General features: G+C 38.0%; 1 protein-coding gene across 2 annotated transcripts in view; it reads left to right on the plus strand.

Annotated features, from left to right (window-relative positions):
* CA8 (carbonic anhydrase 8) overlaps positions 1-19,814 on the plus strand; it is a 50,445-nt gene that overhangs the window by 13,565 nt on the left and 17,066 nt on the right. The window contains exons 4-7 of one of the 2 annotated variants that reach the window (XM_027707383.1): positions 10,521-10,616; positions 12,899-12,961; positions 14,263-14,311; positions 17,223-17,335. In XM_027707383.1, the coding sequence (XP_027563184.1) occupies positions 10,521-10,616; positions 12,899-12,961; positions 14,263-14,311; positions 17,223-17,335 (321 nt within the window). The remainder of the gene's footprint in view (positions 1-10,520; positions 10,617-12,898; positions 12,962-14,262; positions 14,312-17,222; positions 17,336-19,814) is intronic. The other variant, XM_027707446.1, reaches the window with a different exon arrangement.

Consider the following 19,814-nt stretch of genomic DNA (forward strand, 5'->3'; position numbering starts at 1 on the left):
AGGCATAGCGAAGTTTAATATTTCGAAAGAAGTTTAGCCAACATTACAGGAAAAAATCCTGAGTGAGTTTCCTAGAGGAGTGTACTATGGAAGAGCAACTGCTCGCTGGATAATAGTCAAGGTTATGATCTAAGAAGATAATACGCAGCTGCAGATTCTCATCTCCTAAGAGACACCTTTGCCTTGTAACACAGAGAACCGTGGCATTCAAATTAGTTATTCATAAAACTTAGTGCATTAACAGGGAAGGAGTGTTTTCTATTCTACCTTCATTAGAGAATCTATCATTGAAAATTAAACTGATTATTTTATTCCTTCTGCACACGAACAGTCTGGTTTTAAATTCAAGACAACACATTGCAGGCAACATTTTGGAATTGGACATACTTTTATTAAATGCTTAGTCATATAAATAACACTTTGAGAATTAAATAGTTAACCCATAGCACTTTGTGTTTTCTGTCTTCTTGATGGCATGTTTAGTCTGTAATATCATCAACTATCCATCAAGGTCCAGTCCTTTTCCCAAACTTCGCTCTATGTAACTGTGGAGCTGTAAAGCACATGCAGACACACATATATGCCCACTCGAGCTGGCAAGAACCAGACTGAAAGCAAGCTGGAGAGTCCTGCACTAAAATCCTTGCTTTTTCTTTCCTGGCCTTCGTAGTTCAAGGGAAGGAAAAAGAAAGTATATTTGTTCCTGTTAGCATAGGTAAAGGCAGACCCAGGGCACTTCAGCCTACATGTTTGCTGGGACCGGACTATCAGGGAACAATAACCTGCTCTGTGGTGCTCCTTACTTCACACACAAACAAGAAACTTGGCACAGTGAAGAGCCTGACCTGTGAATCTGACAGTAATAACTGTGTAACTTTTTAGTTTCTTACTATTTGGTTGATATTGAAAGTCAGCAATCTAGAAACAAGGATATTTTACTTTTTACATTCCTTTTCTTATCCTGTATACATTTATTACAGTTGGAAAAATGTTAATTTTGATTAATTCCTGCTTTCCTTTAATCTCCTGAGTGTGCCAGTAGACATAAACTGTGCTTGTGCTTTGAAACATGAAGAAAAAATAAATACACACAAATGACAGTTTCCCCTACACTGTCTGACATTTTTGCCAATGATTTTCCTAAAAAATAGGGAAGCGAATGTTACATGTCAGCAGCTTCTGGGGCCATTGAGGAGATAGGTGAAAATATTGATGTTGTGGTTGCATTAACCATGAAGATAATTTATGCCCATGTTTGTGAGTGCTGAGAGAACTGCTGTGGTTTTTGGCCTTGTGTCATCCTCCCCATGTCCCCTTCTTATTTCTTAACCTTGTCTTTTTGGTAGGAAGAAAGCCTCCCTCTGAAGAGTTAGTCCATCTCATTAGAAAAGGGACATGAGATTTGACCTGTTTTTACTGTTTTAATTGTTTAAATTATTCCCCCCCCCCCCAAACCTTTTGGCTTCTTTTGCCAGAACAGAAAGAAGAGCCCTCAGTTACATTTTTTATAGTTCCTGTTACTTTTCTTTTTAGCTTACTGTTTGTAGCTTCTGTCTTTTGAGTTTTTCCATATACGTCACTACTTCCTGCTGTTAATTTCATTTTTTTAATGGACTAGTAGTTCTTGGAATAATATGAAGTGAGGATGCTGCATGTGATTAGACTTTTCAAAGGGAACACAGATTCCTGTTTAATATTAGATGTTGTAATGTTTTTATTATTCTGCAATGCAGATAATTCTTTAGCACAAGTGATTTGCCACAGCAACTGTGGGAGTGTTTCCTGAGATGCTGCAAATAATTCAGTAGTTCCACTGTTCTTTACCTTTTCAGTGCCACTTCTGAAGGTTTGCCTCTCAATTGTCTAGAATACTTCTGCTGTCACTAGGATGACTTTTTTGTTAAGAGAGTGTCTTTGAAGGTGTCTTTGCAATCCTTCCTTTTATGATCCAACAAAAATAATTTTATTTACAGAAGCTCTACCCTCTTTCAGAGATATTGATAGGGAGCAGAGCAACAGTCAGGAAGGATTCTGGACTACCCTGATGTCCTATTCAAATATTTGTTCAGCATGTTTTAGCTGTGAAATTAGCTTTTGACCCGAGACATGTAGTATCTCACACCATGACTGCGAAGGTTTGTACAGTGTCTCCAGGATACCTTGTACTCTGCTCCAGCATGATTTGCTTGCACCTAATTTCTCTGATCTTAGATTACAGACTTCTTTGTTCAGGGAATGTCATCTTGTTCTGAAAATGCTCGGAGCCTGGCCATCAATCCTCAGACTAGATCTGCTCGATCTTTAACTCTTTAAATAAATTGTAACAAGCAGAAGTTCAGCAGAAGATTTTCTTTCCCTTCTCCTACATTATATCAATCAGGAGAGGTTTAATGCTAACAGTGTTGTCATCTGTGTTTCTTGGATCTGCTTTCAGTTGAGTTTTAAATCGTGAAATTACTGTTGCTTTCAAAGATAGGCCCAGTGGCATTTTGGCACCTATCCACAAGAGAAGCCTTGAAAAATTCAAGTCTGGAAACATAAACCAAGTGCACTGATCTATAACTCCCTTGACAACATTTTCATCCTCTTCTATTTGATTTTGCCTAGGCTTCATGATCTAGTAGTTTTCTTTATTTGCATTTGCATTTTTGAAGGAAGCGTATTTACGTTGACTGAACTGTAATGTTTAACCACGAAGACTTTGTTACTTTATGGGTTTTTGTTTCTGTTTTTTTGTGGCATGGAGTATGTACACATACTCTCACTTCTCCTAAGACATTTTCAAACAACCTCTGTATCAATTCCATTAACTTTATTTTCCTAAACCTCTCCTTCAGGCTGTTAATAACTAACTTTCTGGGTTTTAAATCACTTTTCTTAAAGCTGTGTGCCCTGGTCATATCCTTGGTTCAGTCTCCTTGTGAGGATTTGGAACTTAATTACTGTATGTTATGGTCACTGCCAACAGCTTAGTCAATTGCTTCCTGAAACAATTCATTGCCAAGTCAAGTATCACCTCATAAATTCTTGTGCACATGTAAAATGGCAAGACACAATTTTTCCACATTTTGTCCTCCTATAATGTTGCTTATGGAATATTTGTGCTGTTGAAATTAGACATAATTATTGTATAACTAGGCTGTGTCGCCTTCTGTTATTACTAGTGTAAGTCCTCAGCTTCATTTCATCCCTCTCAAACCAGGAAAAAGACTTCATGCTGGCCCTAGTTGGGTAGCCACAGTTTGTCATTTGTACTGTTCCCTCCTCCACTTTTATGGCATGTTGTGAATGAAACTGGAATATGCTGATCTTTTACAAACTTGGGTGAGTCCAGGAGAACATTTCTTATCTCTACAGTCTTTAGTAGAGCAATTGTACTACTTTAATTTACCTTAGTGACATTGATTTATCCCTGAGATGGTGTTTATGCGGAATCAAAACAGAATTTCAGCTCCACTCTCTCAGCAGTGACAGAAATATGACAAAACCCAGCATGCCCAAAATTTCCAGACTGACATGTTTTAGTTACAACTCTGATTAAGATGTGGTGATGCAGTATTCAATTAAATATTAATATTTTGATGTGCAGCCTGTATGCATTGAAATAAGAGTTGGGAAGATATGAGAGCAATAGCAAATCTCTCATCTGCAGAGAGATGCCTTCTCTCCTGTAATATTACAAGACTAAGCACTGTCTAATTGCTACTTACACAGATAACAAGAAATAGCTGTATAACCTAGTTCTGACCAAGGAACAAAGGTTTCCAAAAGATTAATTTACACATGATGCAGCATTCATTGAAGAAAGAAGCTTTGGTAAAAATTAGCTTCTCAGTAAAGAGTGTAGAGAGTGGAAAAATGCAGTGGGTGATTGCAACAGCAGCATAGATTCAAGCAAGCCTATTGATGATTGTGTCATAATCTGATATTCTAATAGTTTAATAGATCTGAAGAGGAATTATTTAAAAATGATGGTCTTCTACTGTGCATAGAGCACAAACAGCAGCCTATGAACAGAAGAATCCCCTATATCCCCCCCGGTAGTGTGGGCTGTGGTTGCCAGTTGAATTGAGGCAGGACCTACACCCAGTTTGGGCAGGTGTTTCATGTTGCCTCCTGCTGCCTCAGCTGCTGATGGTTTTATCAGGCATAAGTCCCCCATAGGGCCTGTTTCTGGTGCCAGGGAGGTCAGGAGGATTTCTGCTGTTGGCACATTTCCCCTTGTATCCCATGGAGCTCTGTTCCAAACTGCCTGACTTAGCCAGTGGAAACACAGTACATTGAACAGTGTTTTTTAGGGGTGCCAATAGTAAGTTAGGGTTTCAGTAGTTTAGCAATAAGTATTCATAACGAAAGGAGTTACAGCATATGAGCTGCTTTTTATGGTAACAAGACATTCCAGATTGTGTGGGTTTATATCAAATTTGTGACATTAAGATCATATAAGAGTGCAGAAATGTTGGAGTAGAGTCCTTCTTCTCCCCTTACCATTAATCAGATACATCATAACAGAAGATGAGTTGTGATTTATTTCAGAGTGTATTTTCCAGTAAAGAATTAGCCTGTCTTATGTTTGGTCTGGCGTTTGGGTGGCAGGTGCACACTAGCATGTTGCAGCAAGGGACAGAGCTAGTAGCAACTTTACTGATATTGTAAGAGTTAGAGCTAGTAGCAACTTTACTGATATTGTAAGAGTTAGGAAAGCTTATCTGAAAGTAAGCTTAGGTGAAACATGGTCATTCACTGAGGGGGTTTCAGGAAGAGATATCCTTCAGGAGTCAGTCATCATAGGCAATTTGTGCCTGGGCTCCTGAACAGAGACTCCTGGGAAGTGTGAAAGGACAAGAGGCAAGGGACACAAGCTGCAACAGCAGAGATTCTGATTAGGTACGAGGAGGAAAAAAATCTTCATTATGGAGGAGGGCAAACACAGAAAATGATATCTGGAAGAGTTGTGGGATCTACATTGTTGGAGATATGCAAAGCTTAGTGAGACAAGGACCTGAACAACCTGATCTAACTTTGAATTAGTAGCTAACTTTGAAATTGGTGCTGCTGTGAAATGATTGAACTTCAGAGGTGACTTCTGACATAAATTATCCTGTCATTATATGTATTATGTGTGATCTGGGAATAAAGTAAGGTCAGCAACAGAGCTTAGAAGATCATTTTTGCTCTCAGTGAGCTTAGGACCCTGCAGATTTCGACAGAGCAGTCAGTGCCCCAGCCAGGGGAAAACCATATGTTTTTGTAACGGTGTTTTTTATTGAGAGACACTTCCAGAACTGATAAATGTACTAGGTCATATAAAGTGACTTTGATTCCTGTCAGAATCTGTCAGCCCAGGGACTCTGATTTTGTATAAATATCTACCATCCCAAGCCTTTTCATATTGACATAAAAGGTATTTCTGTGGTAGAGAAAGGAGTGGTTTTAAGGGTAGTGTTTTCATTTGTTTATTGATTTTAAAGACAGAATCTCAGGTCCTTACTCAATTTTGAGAAAGTCTTGTTTTATGATAGGCCCCTTATTAATGTCTGTCAGCTTTTTGTAAGTAAGGATTGGGATCAGTAGTCTTTTGGTTGAGTGGGAACTGGATGAAAATGGAGAAGTTTCTCAGAATTTGTTCCATACAGAATAATCCTTTGAAGGAGTTTGCTCTGCTACCCAGAATTAACTTTGTAATCTTCCCTGTGAAGGAGTCTCTTGAGCTGTTCACAGAACAGATCAACTTTATTAGTACTTTATTATTGTCGTGGTTTGCGACCCCCAGAAATCCAATTCCCGAATCCAAGTCTTTGTCCAAGCGGGATCCCTTGTTCTGCTGGGAATCAGTTCACTCCAGCCCCTGCAAATTTTGGAACAGTGCAGCATGGGCAGAAGCAGGAGGTGTTTGCCTTCATGAGTTTTTATCTGATTTTAAAGAAGTCACTGCTACAATTCTTTGATTTACGGCTGGAGTGCTAAAAGGCTCCAAATTATTTTTTTTCCAAGAGAAAAATGTATTTTTTGAGTGCTAAGGACTTTCTCACACCTTTCTTATTATTTTGAAAAATATACTCTCTGGTAGTCAAGCCAGCCACTGATAATCGGTAACCATATAGCTGACAGATTTTGGTAGTGTATAACCATCATAACTACCAAGTATCAAAACATTAGCTAATAATTCGAGCACAGCCTCTCCTGCCATACTGACATGTGCCACTTCTTTGTACTCTGAATGAGAACCACACAATGGTAAGCTGCCAATGCACTGCAGCTGATTGTTTAAAAAAACCCACATGGTTATGTTCATATCAGGGACTGGCACCCCTTATGGGTGTGCACTTTTTATGCAGCTATCTCAAATCAATCTGTAAGTGAAGGTTATTAAAATACAGAACATTAATCTAATAGCCTCTGTGATTATTCCTAGTTGTAAGACACAGATGCATGGATATGAAGTTGTCCATGTGCATGGGCATTATATCATATTGAGAGTTTCAAGGTTTGTGAAACCACTGGGGTCTTTCCTCTCTGCATATTTGATTCCACTAAATATTAAAAAGAGTTACAGACAATATTGTTTGTGGACTGTACTCTCAAGAGTTCAAATTTTGTAATGTTTATAGACTTTTTGCTATCTTTCTAAAAATCTGTCATCTGATATTTATATCTGATGTCATATTAGAAATAAAAAAGAGCACACAAGAGTCAGAACTGCTCCAGAGAACCACAAATACACAGGATAAAACATGATTGGGAAAAAACACTTTACTACAGACACTCGCTTACTACTTCCTTGCTACTTCACTTTCTGAATCATTTTTTCATGTACTTTCCCAGCCCCCTTCTGAGTTACATTTTTCCTACCTTGTAGAAGAAATAATTTGATTTGACTTCCAGTTTTTTAAGTACATGTCCACATTTGTTTATTTATTTTAGTGTGCATGCATGGCCTTATAGAGTTAAAAGATATGAGGCATATAAGCCTGTTGTTAGGAAATATTATGGTATTGATTATTATTTTCCTTTAGGTTGCCTGTCTGATTTAGGTTTGTAAATCCCTAATGACAGAATGTTTTCTGTGAATAGCTAATTCTGAATATCACCTTGATTCAGGACATGAGAATAGAATAAATTCCCTGCTGTATCAGGTGAACAGTCCATTCAGTGTGCTGTTGTTAGCAGGGTTAACAAGGGATGCTGTGTAGGAAGAGCACGTAAGCCTGACCACTTTTTGGTTTATTCCCTATTCATTTACCATCATAGGACTAGGAGTACCCTCTACCTGTTTTCTTTAGTGTCTCTTTTTGACTTGTCCATAATTTATCTAGCTCATTTGTGAACCTGCTGACAGTGTTTGGCACCACAGTGTCTATGACAGCAAGTTTGCAACCCGCTGTGTAAAATATATATCACTAATCCACTGTAATTCTTACCACCTTTAAAGAAGTAACACAGTAGCATCTTAAACACAGATCAGAAGTTCTACTTCGGGCTTTAGCAATCCAATACAAAATGATAATTCTTGTTTCAAGGACCCTACAGTGGAATTTAAACATCCTCGAGCAGAACCTCAAAGTTACAGAAACCTTTGGACCAGAAAGTGCTGACTGCCTATCTTTCAGTACCTTTAGTAATGCTGATTATTAAACCTGAACCCAGTCTAGGAGTGTCAACATTAGCTTTAAATACATCCGTTTTTTGTCTTTATGGTATCACAAAATCACAGAATGGGTAAGGCTAAGGGGACCACAGTGGGTCATCTGGTCCAACCTCTCTGCTCAAGCAGAGTCATCCTAGAGCACATTGCACAGGTTTGCATTCAGACAGTTCTTAAATATATCCAGACTCCACAATTTCCCTGGGCAGTCTGTTCCAGTGTGTGGTCACCTGCACAGGAAAGAAGTTCTTCCTTATATTCAAGTGGTGTTGGTGTTATGGTGGTGAGTTTTTTTTGTTGTTGTCTTTTTGGTTTTTTTTTTGAGTAGACCATTCTGATCTCTATTGAGCTAGTGGAAAGGAAGGAGATTTGGAGAGGATGCAGACACCGAAAGATACCCTTGCACTATGGTTCTTTTCTCATGCATCAGATGAGCATATTTTGCATCACATCTTCCTGTCAGGCTGTTGAATGGGCTAATTCTATAACTCTCAATGCATTACAGTATTACACAGAGGTTTTGGTGTACTTTTTCTACATGATACAGCCTTATCATAGGAAAGTCCCTGCCCTGATGAGCCTGCTGCCTAAAACAGGACAAATATATGTTTCTGGATAAATTGGACTCATTGCTTGTACGGTTTGAAGCACTTGCTCATTTTCCCCTTTCTTGGACTCAATATTTTCCTTTCAGATCTTAATAAAAAGCCTGCTGCTGTCCAAATGCAGACAGATATCAGATTAGACTTCACCTCCAAAGGAGTACAACACGTTGAATGCCACAGCAGCTCCAGCCAAAACCTGCCTGTTGACACAGGCAAAGTCACGGTCTCTTTACATTTGACGATTGCCCTTGGTGCTGTTGTTCCAGCCACCAAAGGACAAGCTTTGTGCCACATGCCATGCAGCGCTGTTCTCACTGTACCAAGGACGCTGCCATCCCTGCTGCAGTCACTCCAAACTTTTTCTTTCACATTTCCTTCTTAATGTCAGGATTTTGGTGAGGACTGTGGGATTCCGTGATCCCCCTCTAGTGACGAGCTGGTACGAATGCCAGGCTCATCTGTGGAAAAGTGCAGTGCTTTGGCTTTATCTTCTTGGGTGGTGGTGGCTCTGTGCCTGCCAAAGGGAGCCTTGGAGACTGAAATCTTATTATTTGATCCTCTGGTTTTGTTCCTTTAAAATCCAAAGACAAATCAAATGTGTAACAAAGCTTTTTATACATGATGAAATGCACAACACAAAGTAAATCCATGGGTAATAAATAGCTTAGTTCTAACAGGGAGCATTTGTAAGTCTACAAGTTTTGTAGCCATGGGCAAGTAGATTATTTGTATTAGTGTTCTCATATGCAAATGAATTATTATATTTCTTAAGAAAAATGTTGCATGTTTTTGCTGCAGCAGACACTTTTGATCAGAATGAATAGAATTATTTGGATGATAATCTGGAATTTAAATCAATTTACAGTATGTTCATTTAAATATTTGTATTTACTTTTGAAATGATAATCATCAAGAGCAGTGCCTAAAATTCTTATTGGAGATTAAATAAGTGGAGACTGATTGCTTGAAGAACTCATCTTCTGGGATGCTGAAATGCCTGAGTGAACTCCTGTTGTCTAAGGGGCAGTAAGCATTTCACAGAGGTTGTTATTGTGAAGAAATAAAACACAAAATAGGAAGACATGTTATCTGTTTTAAAAACTAATTTTGCTGAAGGTGGAAACAACGTTGGATATCAGGGTGTCATTTTAACTTCTTTAGACACATGACTGAGCAAAATATTGATCATGATTTTACAACAGGAAGTAAGTCTAAGAGTTTGTATTTTCTTAGCTGTTTTATCTCTGTGAAATGTGCAAAAATTGACAGATAAACTTCAAAGCTGCTGTGCTTAGTATGTTCAAGTTCTACAGTGTTATCAAACCTAGTCACAAAGATTACATTTTAGCATTATTTTTGGAAAAACTCATGTTCCAAATGTATGTTATCTTTCAGCTGAGTGCCCTTCCTTACTTCCTTCCTTCTTTCCTTCCTTCCTCCCTCCCTCCCTCCTTCCCCCCCAAACTGTCACTCTGTTTTACAGCACTTTTCTCTTTACCCCCCATCTTCCTTCCCCCACCTTCTTTCCCCCCCTTTCCAACCACCTGATAATCTGTCTTCCAGCACTTTGCTAAAACACCACTTCCCAAATCATGCTATGACACTTCACCAGAACAGACTTTGTGTTTGTTATCCAATATGTACTGCCTGCCATGGTTTCATGCATTAACTCCTGCAGGCCCTGCTGCCCTGTGGAAGAAGGCAGTCGAGGGCTCATACTTTCCTCTTTACCATCCCTTTCTTTCATGGCTGTCCTAAGGTGATCCTCCAGCCACTTTTCTCTGCTTGACTTTCTCTATGTTTAACATTTCCCAAAATCACTTCTGCTCTTACTACTGACATTTGAGTAACTCATCTCAAGAGGCATGATGTTACGATAGTAGAGTCAGTCAGTCTAACATGTGTTTGGACAGCCTCTGTCCATAATAATTCTCCTACCGTGGGAGACAGTGGGATGGCTGAGAGGCAGTGTTGATGGGCTTCAATAGCTGATGTTATTTTAGTATTCAAAGTGAGTGAGTTGGTAAATCATAATTAGTACAATCATTCACACCTTTGCTGTATATATTTGGTAAGTGGCTATGCATCACTTTATCTGAGCTGATGTTTTATTCTTGATGTTCAGATATTTACAATAGTAATGCACTTATCTATACATGCACATACATGTCATGCACATGCTAATGCTTTGTTAACTGATGTTAATTGCTGGTGGTTTTTTATTACAAAACATATTTCTCTATCAGTCTATTTGCACTGCTTTGTTTTAGCTTCATCTAATGCACTGGAACTCTACACTGTACAGCAGCATTGATGAGGCGGTTGGGAAGAAGCACGGCATAGCTATTATTGCTTTGTTTGTGCAGGTAAGTTTCCTGGGTTACACTTGTTATGAAGCACTGTCATTTGTCTGAGGATAATGACGTCCTTTCCATTTTATTTAATTTGTAGTGATTTCATAACATAAAACAATGTATGACTGCTAGTATTCTATTCAAAAGATACTTCTCAGTCACATCTTCTATGGATGTGCCAAGTAATTCTTGTTTAAACAGGATATTGGGATTATGTTAGTTAAAGAAGAGATAATATATAGTTGGCCATAAGTGGACATCCAACCTCCATTCCTTTGAGGGCAGAATGAGGGCTGTCAAGATGTACGAGTGCTTCACTATCTCTGTGATGTTTTTCTCCATTTCTGGCCAGGCCTACTGTTCAGGGAGTCATATTACTTCTTCAGAGACTGAGAGTGCTAACAAGTCTTGCCACAGACCCTCAGAAAAGCCTGCAATGAGGAGGCTTAAAGCTTCCTGGGAACAAGGTGTAATGAAAGCTGGGAAGTTAATGCCATAATCTAATTGCTGTTGAAGGTTTTTCAAGGTCTGCACCCTATAAAGATTTTCTGGTTTAGTCCTCAAATGCCAGATTCTCATCTTCCTCAGGAGGAATGGCAAACTGTTTCATTTGAATGGGTTTGCAGGAAGAGGTTTAGAGTTCATGCTTAGATCCAATGGATTTTCTTTCACAGTAATATTAGTAATTTGTCGTATTTCATAACGAGTTTATGAGTGCCTTTGAGCTTTACCTCTGAATTTGAAGCTATGTTGGTTACTGCCTCAACACTCAGATAGAACTGCTAAAAATGGAAGTTATAAAGTCTTCAGTTTTGTATCCTAGAGGGCTGTGTGATAATTGCTTATATAAGTCACCTTCTCATTCCAGCAGAGGTAACCTTCAAGTTAGTCAGAAAGTTATATATAAGTTCTTAAATAAATCTGGAACTTCAATGATACATTTTCAACTTCTGGTCTCTCACCTTCATCGGTGTTCTTAAGCATTCCAAAAGGGTTTTTCATTAGCCAAGAAAGGCATCATATAATTACAATTGACCAGGGAAAAATAATATTTATGCTCTTTATTAAAGGATCAGGGAGAGGAAATTCAGTGACCATTTTTTCCCGGTAAAGGCATGAAAATATAGTTTTACACCACACACTTCTCAAATACATCATTTTAAGGTCAGTGAAAATATTTTCACTGGTATAAGTGACAGCCCTTGGGGATTATTAATTTAGAAACAGTATCTTTGAAGTGACTTCAATATCTGTTACCTACTTTGAAGGTTTTTGATTGAAATTCTGTTCTCAAACAAAAGAAAATCCTGTTAAATTCATAGAAATAACAAAGTACCTTTTGTTGACATTCAACTGTTTCCTTCCAGTGACTACTGTGTCATTCGATTCCAAGTGAAACAAAGAGCAAACAAATTTTTCAGGGTCTAGCTCTCACGTTCTTACTCATGCTGGCTTATTTCCTCACCTCATATGTGTGCATGTTGACAAAGAAGTCAAGTGGAAGGCCATTCTGTGTCTTCCGATTTTGACAATGTTGTTCTGAAGGTAAAAGCTTGGGTCCTGAAATGGGTTATTTGGGTCAGAAGCAGCTGAATTCAGTGTGCAGAGTGAACTACGTTCATGTAAAATTAGAATCTCTTATTTCAACATTGTGTTTCTTTTGAGAGCCTCATCTTCTGTGCCTTAAAGGTGTTTGGTAAAGGCAGTGCTGCAGCCTGCTGGGAGCCCAGCTTTCACTGGCAGGATCCCAGAGGTGTCATGAGGGAGGGAATCTGCCATTATGTGCTCTGAAGACAGGAAAAAAACTCCCCCGAGCTTCAGAGATACCTTGGGCCAGATTTGGGATCCCACAGATTTGCAATGCTGTGGGAACAAATTCAAAAAGTGTCTGTCATGCTTGTTCACTCTGTTCCTTTCTGTATACTCTTCTGACAAAAATTGGTAAGGACAAACTGTATCCTTGGCATTTATGTGTCATAATACTGCATGATTTTGACTCCACATAGAGTGTATGCTGCAAAACAGGGTTAGTCAAGACTTACTGGACTTAACTGTGACTCTTTTTCTGTGAGTTTCTGTCTCTGCTTTAAAGTATTTAAACCTTGTTTACTTTTGGCTGGTGGTTTTATAATGATTTAATTATTTGAAGTTGCCATGTATCACTGGTTAACAGAAGTTTGTGTAGCCTATCTAAAAACAACTCTAGAACTTACTGGTCTGGTTGACCTCTGTTTTGCCTCACAGTTTCTGAAATAGCAAGATACTTAAACTCATCTTCACTTGCTGTATTTCAGATAGGAAAAGAGCATGTAGGCCTAAAGGCTGTAACCGAAATTCTCCAGGACATCCAGTACAAGGTAAGACATTGTCTGAAGAAATGCTTCCTTCACTGACCAGAGAGGAAGTGAGCAAAGAGTTTGTATGAAGCCAAGAGGAAGATTTCAGATATGTCTGTAGTGAAACCACATGTGAGAGCCATCATTTGGTGACCTGCGTGAAAATCTCAACATTTTACATTAACTGCATTATCTTAGTAGTTAATTTCTATTCAGGTGTCCAGAAAGTTTGATCTATACCAATAACTGATTGGAAATCCTACCTTTTCAGTGATTATAATGGAGTCAGCGTGAATGCAAGCACTACTACATGCTTAGCAAATGCCAGGAGCAGTATCTCCAAACTTATCTGGTTTTAATTTGTAGAGGAAAAGAATAGATGAAATGAGGACCCATATTAAATTGCAGTGCGAAATCAACAGGAACACAATGCTGACTTGTCAGGTGGATTTTGTGTGGGGATCCTGAAGGAGAGATACTAATCCTAGCAGGACTGAGAAGATATCCAGAATGTTGCTATCTTAAATGACCTTGGGCGAGTTACTTTCATCTCTCTACTTTATGATCTGTAACAGAAGTAATCATACATACCTTTGATTTTAAAAGAATTTTGAGATGTATTGATGACATGCTTTTCTTTGGTCTGAAGAGATTAGCCATTCACTACAGTGGATGTTGAAGTGTAGAAAAATTAGAAAATAAAATAACTTTTACTCAAATAATATATGGTAAACTTCAGTCATGATGTTTAATACTGCAAACTCATTGCTTATGAAGGTGTCAGAGAAAACAGTAGTGTATGGAACTCTGTAGTTTCATTACTGAGAGGACAGCCTTCATTGTGTGAAGTGTGTTGTAATGATGATTTTTAGAGGGTCAGCATCAAACATACTTTGGTATACATAAAATTTTTTTGCATTAAATATGTGGAACCTGCTTTACTTTATTAAATGTTATCCACATTAGTTAAGAAAAAGCTCACTTTGGCCCTTGGTTTTTTTAATTCATTTGTATGGAACCCCTGAATTTTGTATAGAGAATTTCAAGGCTGGGGCCTGGAAGAAGCCCAGGTACTAAAGACAGGAAGTTAACAAATTCCTGAGATAACCTTAGAAATAAAATATAAAATAGAATAAAAATATGTGTTTGTGTAGCTGCAAGGACAAATGCAATGATAATTAAATGGGAGCTCTTAATGAGGTTGCTTTGCACAGGAGTGTGGGGCTTAATGTTGTAAGAACACAGAAAGTGTTTTACCTCTCCATTCATCAGCATTTTAATAAGAAACTAGAGATGAGATTGATTTGTATTCATTTTTTCAGGGAAAGTCCAAAACAATACCCTGTTTTAATCCCAACTCTTTATTGCCAGGTAGGTGCCTTTGTTTACTTTGCATGTGTGGATTACTAGCTAATTGGAGAGGCTGAGACAATCTTGATCCAAAGCTTAGCCTAAGTTGCAAGCCTGAGAGTGTGTCCCATAAGGTGGTAATGCATTTTGCACCTACTGGTGCTGACAGGATAGGGATGAAGTCCATCAGAATTTACTGTAAATATACACCTTTGTCATGTGAGTGAGACATAATACTGTAGTCTCTGCACTGCTAGCAACACTGTGGCTAGTTTTCTTGAGGATTTATCATCCCACCTAGAGAGGCAGCAGTGTGAACTCCTTTCTCTACTTGGGCATAAAATAGGAAGTGTAAGGCTACCCACTTAACAAGGTATTTTTTTGGCAGCATCAAAAGACAATGGCATAATACAGTGAGAGTTGCATAGCATAGAAGGAGTAGTGACAAAGGGAGGCATATTCAAACATATAACTAACAGCTAAAGAATATCAGTGAGAAATGTGACTTAAAAAATGCATTTCTAAAAACAATGTTTCTAAAAATTGAGGAATCCATCTGAGATAAATTCTGTGATATAGTGGCAAGATCTTTAATTTTTCAAAATAGCCCAGGTCTACATTAAAATATATTAACTATATCAAAACGATAGTGTCTATGTTGCAAAGTGAAGTGCTCAGCAATTAGGAATTGCAGGAATTAAGGCTGCCTGTGCTTCTTCATGCATATGCATTATAAAACATCACCTAATTGCATGACCAGAATTTATTTTTACAGGACCCCTGCCTCACAGTTCCTATTTGATGTTGATCAAGTCACATAACCCAAAATTTCCACAGGTCATCTCTAACTATGTGTTCCTCATTTTCTAGGTGCCCGACTTGAGATCATGGGGTCTGATTTGCAGAAGTGCTGAGTGCTTACACCTCCAAGAGAAGTCAATGGGAGCAGTGCTCTGACTGTATTAAGTGCTATAGAAAATTAACTACTCAGAGAAATCAGGTTCTAAGCATGTCATATTGAACACCTCAAATGAATAGATGCATTTGACCTTAACTTCTCTGTGCCTCAGTTTCCCAGCTTTAAAGTGTGGGGGTAATACATCCTTCCTCACCACACAGAGATGTGGAAGGATAAATTAATTCACTTAAGCACTCAGGCACTGAAGAAACGAGTACACTAGAAATATGAAAAATGAGAAAATATGGTCCTTCTAACATGCAGGATTTGAGGAGCATGGGAAAAAGAAGACCAAGTACAGAATATTGTACAGAGAAATCCAAGTGTTATTAGATGCTTTTTAAAACAAAATCATCCATCTTTGCAAGTAAATGATGACAGATTCTCCAGAAAAGACATACATGATCATGTAACAAGACAGTGTCACAATGCATGCACAGGATGGGCTGAATTAATTCTTGCAGTTCTTAACTTTTGAGTGTTTGATAATGCAACTTGCTGTCAGTGGATTTGCTGTGTAATTCCCTAACTGAGAAAGAAAATTACACCAATAAAAAAAATCCATTCACTGACAATCACAGGCTTCATTAACAAGATTTAATTCCGCTGATATTCCTCTGACTAAGTAGTGGAAAAACTAATAGTGAAAAAACAGGTTAGTTCGACCAAGCAAGTTTATGTTTCCAGTCTCCCATTCTATCTTCCCCTTAGCTCTCCATGCCATGATGAATCACCCTTTGTCTCCAGTTCCTCTCTAGGTTTTTTTCTTGTCCCCTCTTTTACAGTCAGGCAGTTTCCTCTCCATACTTCTTAGGCTGTTTGGGCTACAGCAGCAAAGGAAAGCCTTGTGAAGTGCAGCATGATTGGAATCCATGAGAAATTAAAATTAAAATAGTTAAAGTAATTAAAATAGTTAAAAGCATATGTGTTGTATGTAATAATAATAATGGCCCATCTTCGCGAACGAAGATTTGGGGAAAGGTCTTTTACCTTTCCAGCCTGCGCAATGGATTTTTTAGGTGAGACACAGCCTGCGCTGAACTGAGCCCACCCTTTAATCCTAAGGTTCATCTGCCGGGGCCAAGCAAGCTTGGACAATGGCAGTGAGGTCCTCAGGACGTAGGTTTGTTTAGAGTGTCCTTCTCATAGATGGATGGCCTCACAGGGCTAACGACCTCCATCAGGCCAGGAGACCGGGGATTCGAACCCGTGGTCGCAGCAGTGAAAGTCCTGCACGCTAACCACTAGGCCACCAGGGGTCTCTGTGTTGTATGTAGAGTCAAAACTTTGCTTGGACAAAACATTGTACATTCCCTTCATAGACAACTGTTTATTCTAATAGCTATTTATAAAATTATAAATAAATTTATAAACTTAAAAAATTCTAAAATAAACCATGATTCCCCCTTCCACATAAAATTAAACTCACTTTTCCAAAGCTAGAAGGCACCAGTGCATCTCAAAAAATATGTCACCAGAATTGCAAACTGTAAAGTTTTTCTTGAGCTGAATTTTCACTGACTTTTTTCTAAAAAACGGAATAAATTCATCCTTGAGACGTATCCTAAATGTAAAAGTCAGTTAAAATGTGATCACTCCAACCCCTCTGCCTTCAAAATTGGATGGCTCTTGTAGGTTTTGACATTAACAGGAGTTCTTTCTCACAATATTACTTATTTGCTGTGTTAGTTTAAAGAGTTGTGCACATGTTATTTTTCACATCTCTAAGGAGTCATTTTTATATTTAAAATACTCGTCTGCAGTGGAAAGTTACTGTAATATAATGACCACAAGCTCATATACATTCACATGAGAAAGCAGTGGACAGTGCTTGGCAGGTTATAAGTTCACACCTTAGCTTACTGCATACTAACTTCATCATTTGAGCAGGCCCATGGCTATCATAAGCGGTCATAATTGAAAGACACAATTAACTTCGATTTCATTAAAATTCCATATTTCTTTTAATTTCAGATCCTCTGCTGCGTGACTACTGGGTGTATGAGGGCTCTCTAACCATTCCACCCTGCAGTGAAGGTGTCACCTGGATACTATTTCGCTACCCTTTGACTGTGTCCCAAGTGCAGGTAACAGCTGTGCTTAAAGTGACCTTGGAATATGGTTATGAGCTAAAGGTTATAGCGTGCAAATATATATATCAGGACGTTATATCTGTTCTCCTTAAAGATCCCATTAGATCAGTACATGGCTTTTCAAGTAAAGGTTAAACCTTTTGAGTCATTGAAAGCAACGCAAAGGTCAGAGATGAAAAACCTTGTTATCATTTATCATCTGCATTTAAAATAATTCTTTATTTAAGTGCAAGAAGAAGAAAGAAGTCAATTGGCAAAAGAAATTCAATTCTTCATTATTGTAAGCTTTCAAATATCACTGCTTTTTGATGTTAAAGGAACAAAAAAGCATAGGGAGACACTATGTCCTGGAGAATGAAAAATGTTAACGTAGTTATGGCTAGCTATATTGCATTGAACTATATTTAATTTATCTTGCTCTTTTTATATTCATTTTTATAATAAATGTCAAATGGAAACTACCTATTTAAATTTGATTTCACACATATGTATTTTAAAGTGTTTGGTTTTTTTTCTTACATTATATCTTACAGTCGTGAGGCTTTCTACAGAAAACATTTCAAATCTGTCTACAAATAATCATGGTAAAAACGATTAAAACTCCTGATGAATATACTCCCACAGTCTGTGAATCCCAACTGGAGGACTGTGGGTTTAATTTAAGTGAAACTCTCTAGAATCCCTGAAGCTGAATACATTCATTTTCATTGCCTGTTCTGAAACATGTACAAACAGAAGGGAAAAAAAAATCAAAGGTGATAAATTCAGATTTAAATTATTTCAGCTTTAATAACGTAAAATTTTGCTAGTGATGCCAGCACAATATTTTACAAACTTTAACAGTTTGAAATTGGCAGTGTTTATTTTCATATGGAAATTGAATTCTGGGTCTGATCATAGGATAAAAGCAATAGCTCCCAATAAGCTATTTGTATGGTAGCTACAACTTAAATGTATCCCATCATAAATCTGTTATTTGTTTGTTTATGAAGAGGTAAATCTTGTGGCTGCTTACTACTGAGTAGATGGAAATAGCATTCTGTTGGCATTATTAGATCCAGAATAACTTTTAAAGAGAGTGTGTATTTTGTAACTTGGCAGCTAATTGTTCAGGTATAATATGGATAAATAAGAGGACTTAATCAGAGGTACAGTAAGAGGACTTAATCAGAGATACAAAGTCCACAGCTGCTAAACTGAGACATAGTATGATACTACTAGTTGCAGATTTTGTAGTCTCAATTTCCTTTTAATCCAGTCAGTGCACAGAGGAGGGCACAGTTCAAGCCATCCATATGTGATGGGAGACAGCAAGAGGATGAACAAAAGAGGAATTAACTAGATAAATGCAATTTCAGTTAGGATTACTATGTATTAATTTGCCACAATAAAACAACATGGAATATGGTGCAAAGGGGATAAACTCCTGAAAAAAATGTTGTGCCTGGGGAAAAGAGTAACCCATAGTGCCTGGGGAAAAGACTATGATTCACAGTCTTGACCTTTGTTAGGTGAGGGGTACCTGGTTTGTGTTGCTGCATTACTTTGATAGGTATGAACCAAAGCCAACAAGAATATTGCAGTGATAAAGGGCACACAAGTCATGGAGGAGCTTTTCCTTCCCATTGATGCAGTATGCAGGTAAGATGTGGCACTGGAGCAGAGTGATAGATGGGAGCAGACTTATGCCAATATGATCCACAATGCTTTGTATTTGTCATAGATAAGCATCAATTAGAAAAAAATCCCCACTAGTAGTTATGATTGCAACATTAAAGGTAAGGTTGTGCAGGAAAGACAATTATTAAGAACATGAAGAACTTTTGCCAGGGTGGGATAAAAAATTAACTTGCATCACGTAGTGCTTTCAGATGTCAATTAAAAATAAATATGGGGACAAGTGAGAGGAGGTGATTTTGGGATTCAAAGTTTGAAAGGTACTGCAAGGTCTCCAGGATGCCCAAAATAAGATTTTGGTGGGCCAGAATATTTTCCTGTAGCCTAAAAATCCAAGATTTTAAATTGTAATTATCATTTTTGCTGCAATGAAATACCTGGCCTCTTTTGTGCATGTGGGCCTGAGTACCTATGAGAGATTTCACTTAATCACAGAATCACAGAATAATTGGGGTTGGAATGGACCTCTGGAGATCATCTAGTCCAAATGCCCTGCTAAAGCAGGTTCATCTAGAGCAGGTTGCAAGCAGAAATTAGAAATGCAAGGGCTTTTGCCTGTGGAAAATAAGAGGATGTATATAGGATATGCCATTTTGGTCATCCATGGAAAGCTGGTAAAGGCATTTAATTTTATTAAGCCAGCTTGTAATATTAAAGCATATATTTCAGTGCAAATGCATTTCTAATGGTTTTAAACACATTATTTTTACATATGTCATTAACTTGTAGAACTTTCTTCTGTGGGATAGTAATGAATGCAGCTTATGAAACTTCAAGTTATTTATATAAATACTAG

The sequence above is a fragment of the Neopelma chrysocephalum genome, unplaced genomic scaffold (genome assembly GCF_003984885.1).
Source record: "Neopelma chrysocephalum unplaced genomic scaffold, ASM398488v2 Primary Assembly neopelma1_22, whole genome shotgun sequence".
NCBI lineage: Eukaryota > Metazoa > Chordata > Aves > Passeriformes > Pipridae > Neopelma > Neopelma chrysocephalum.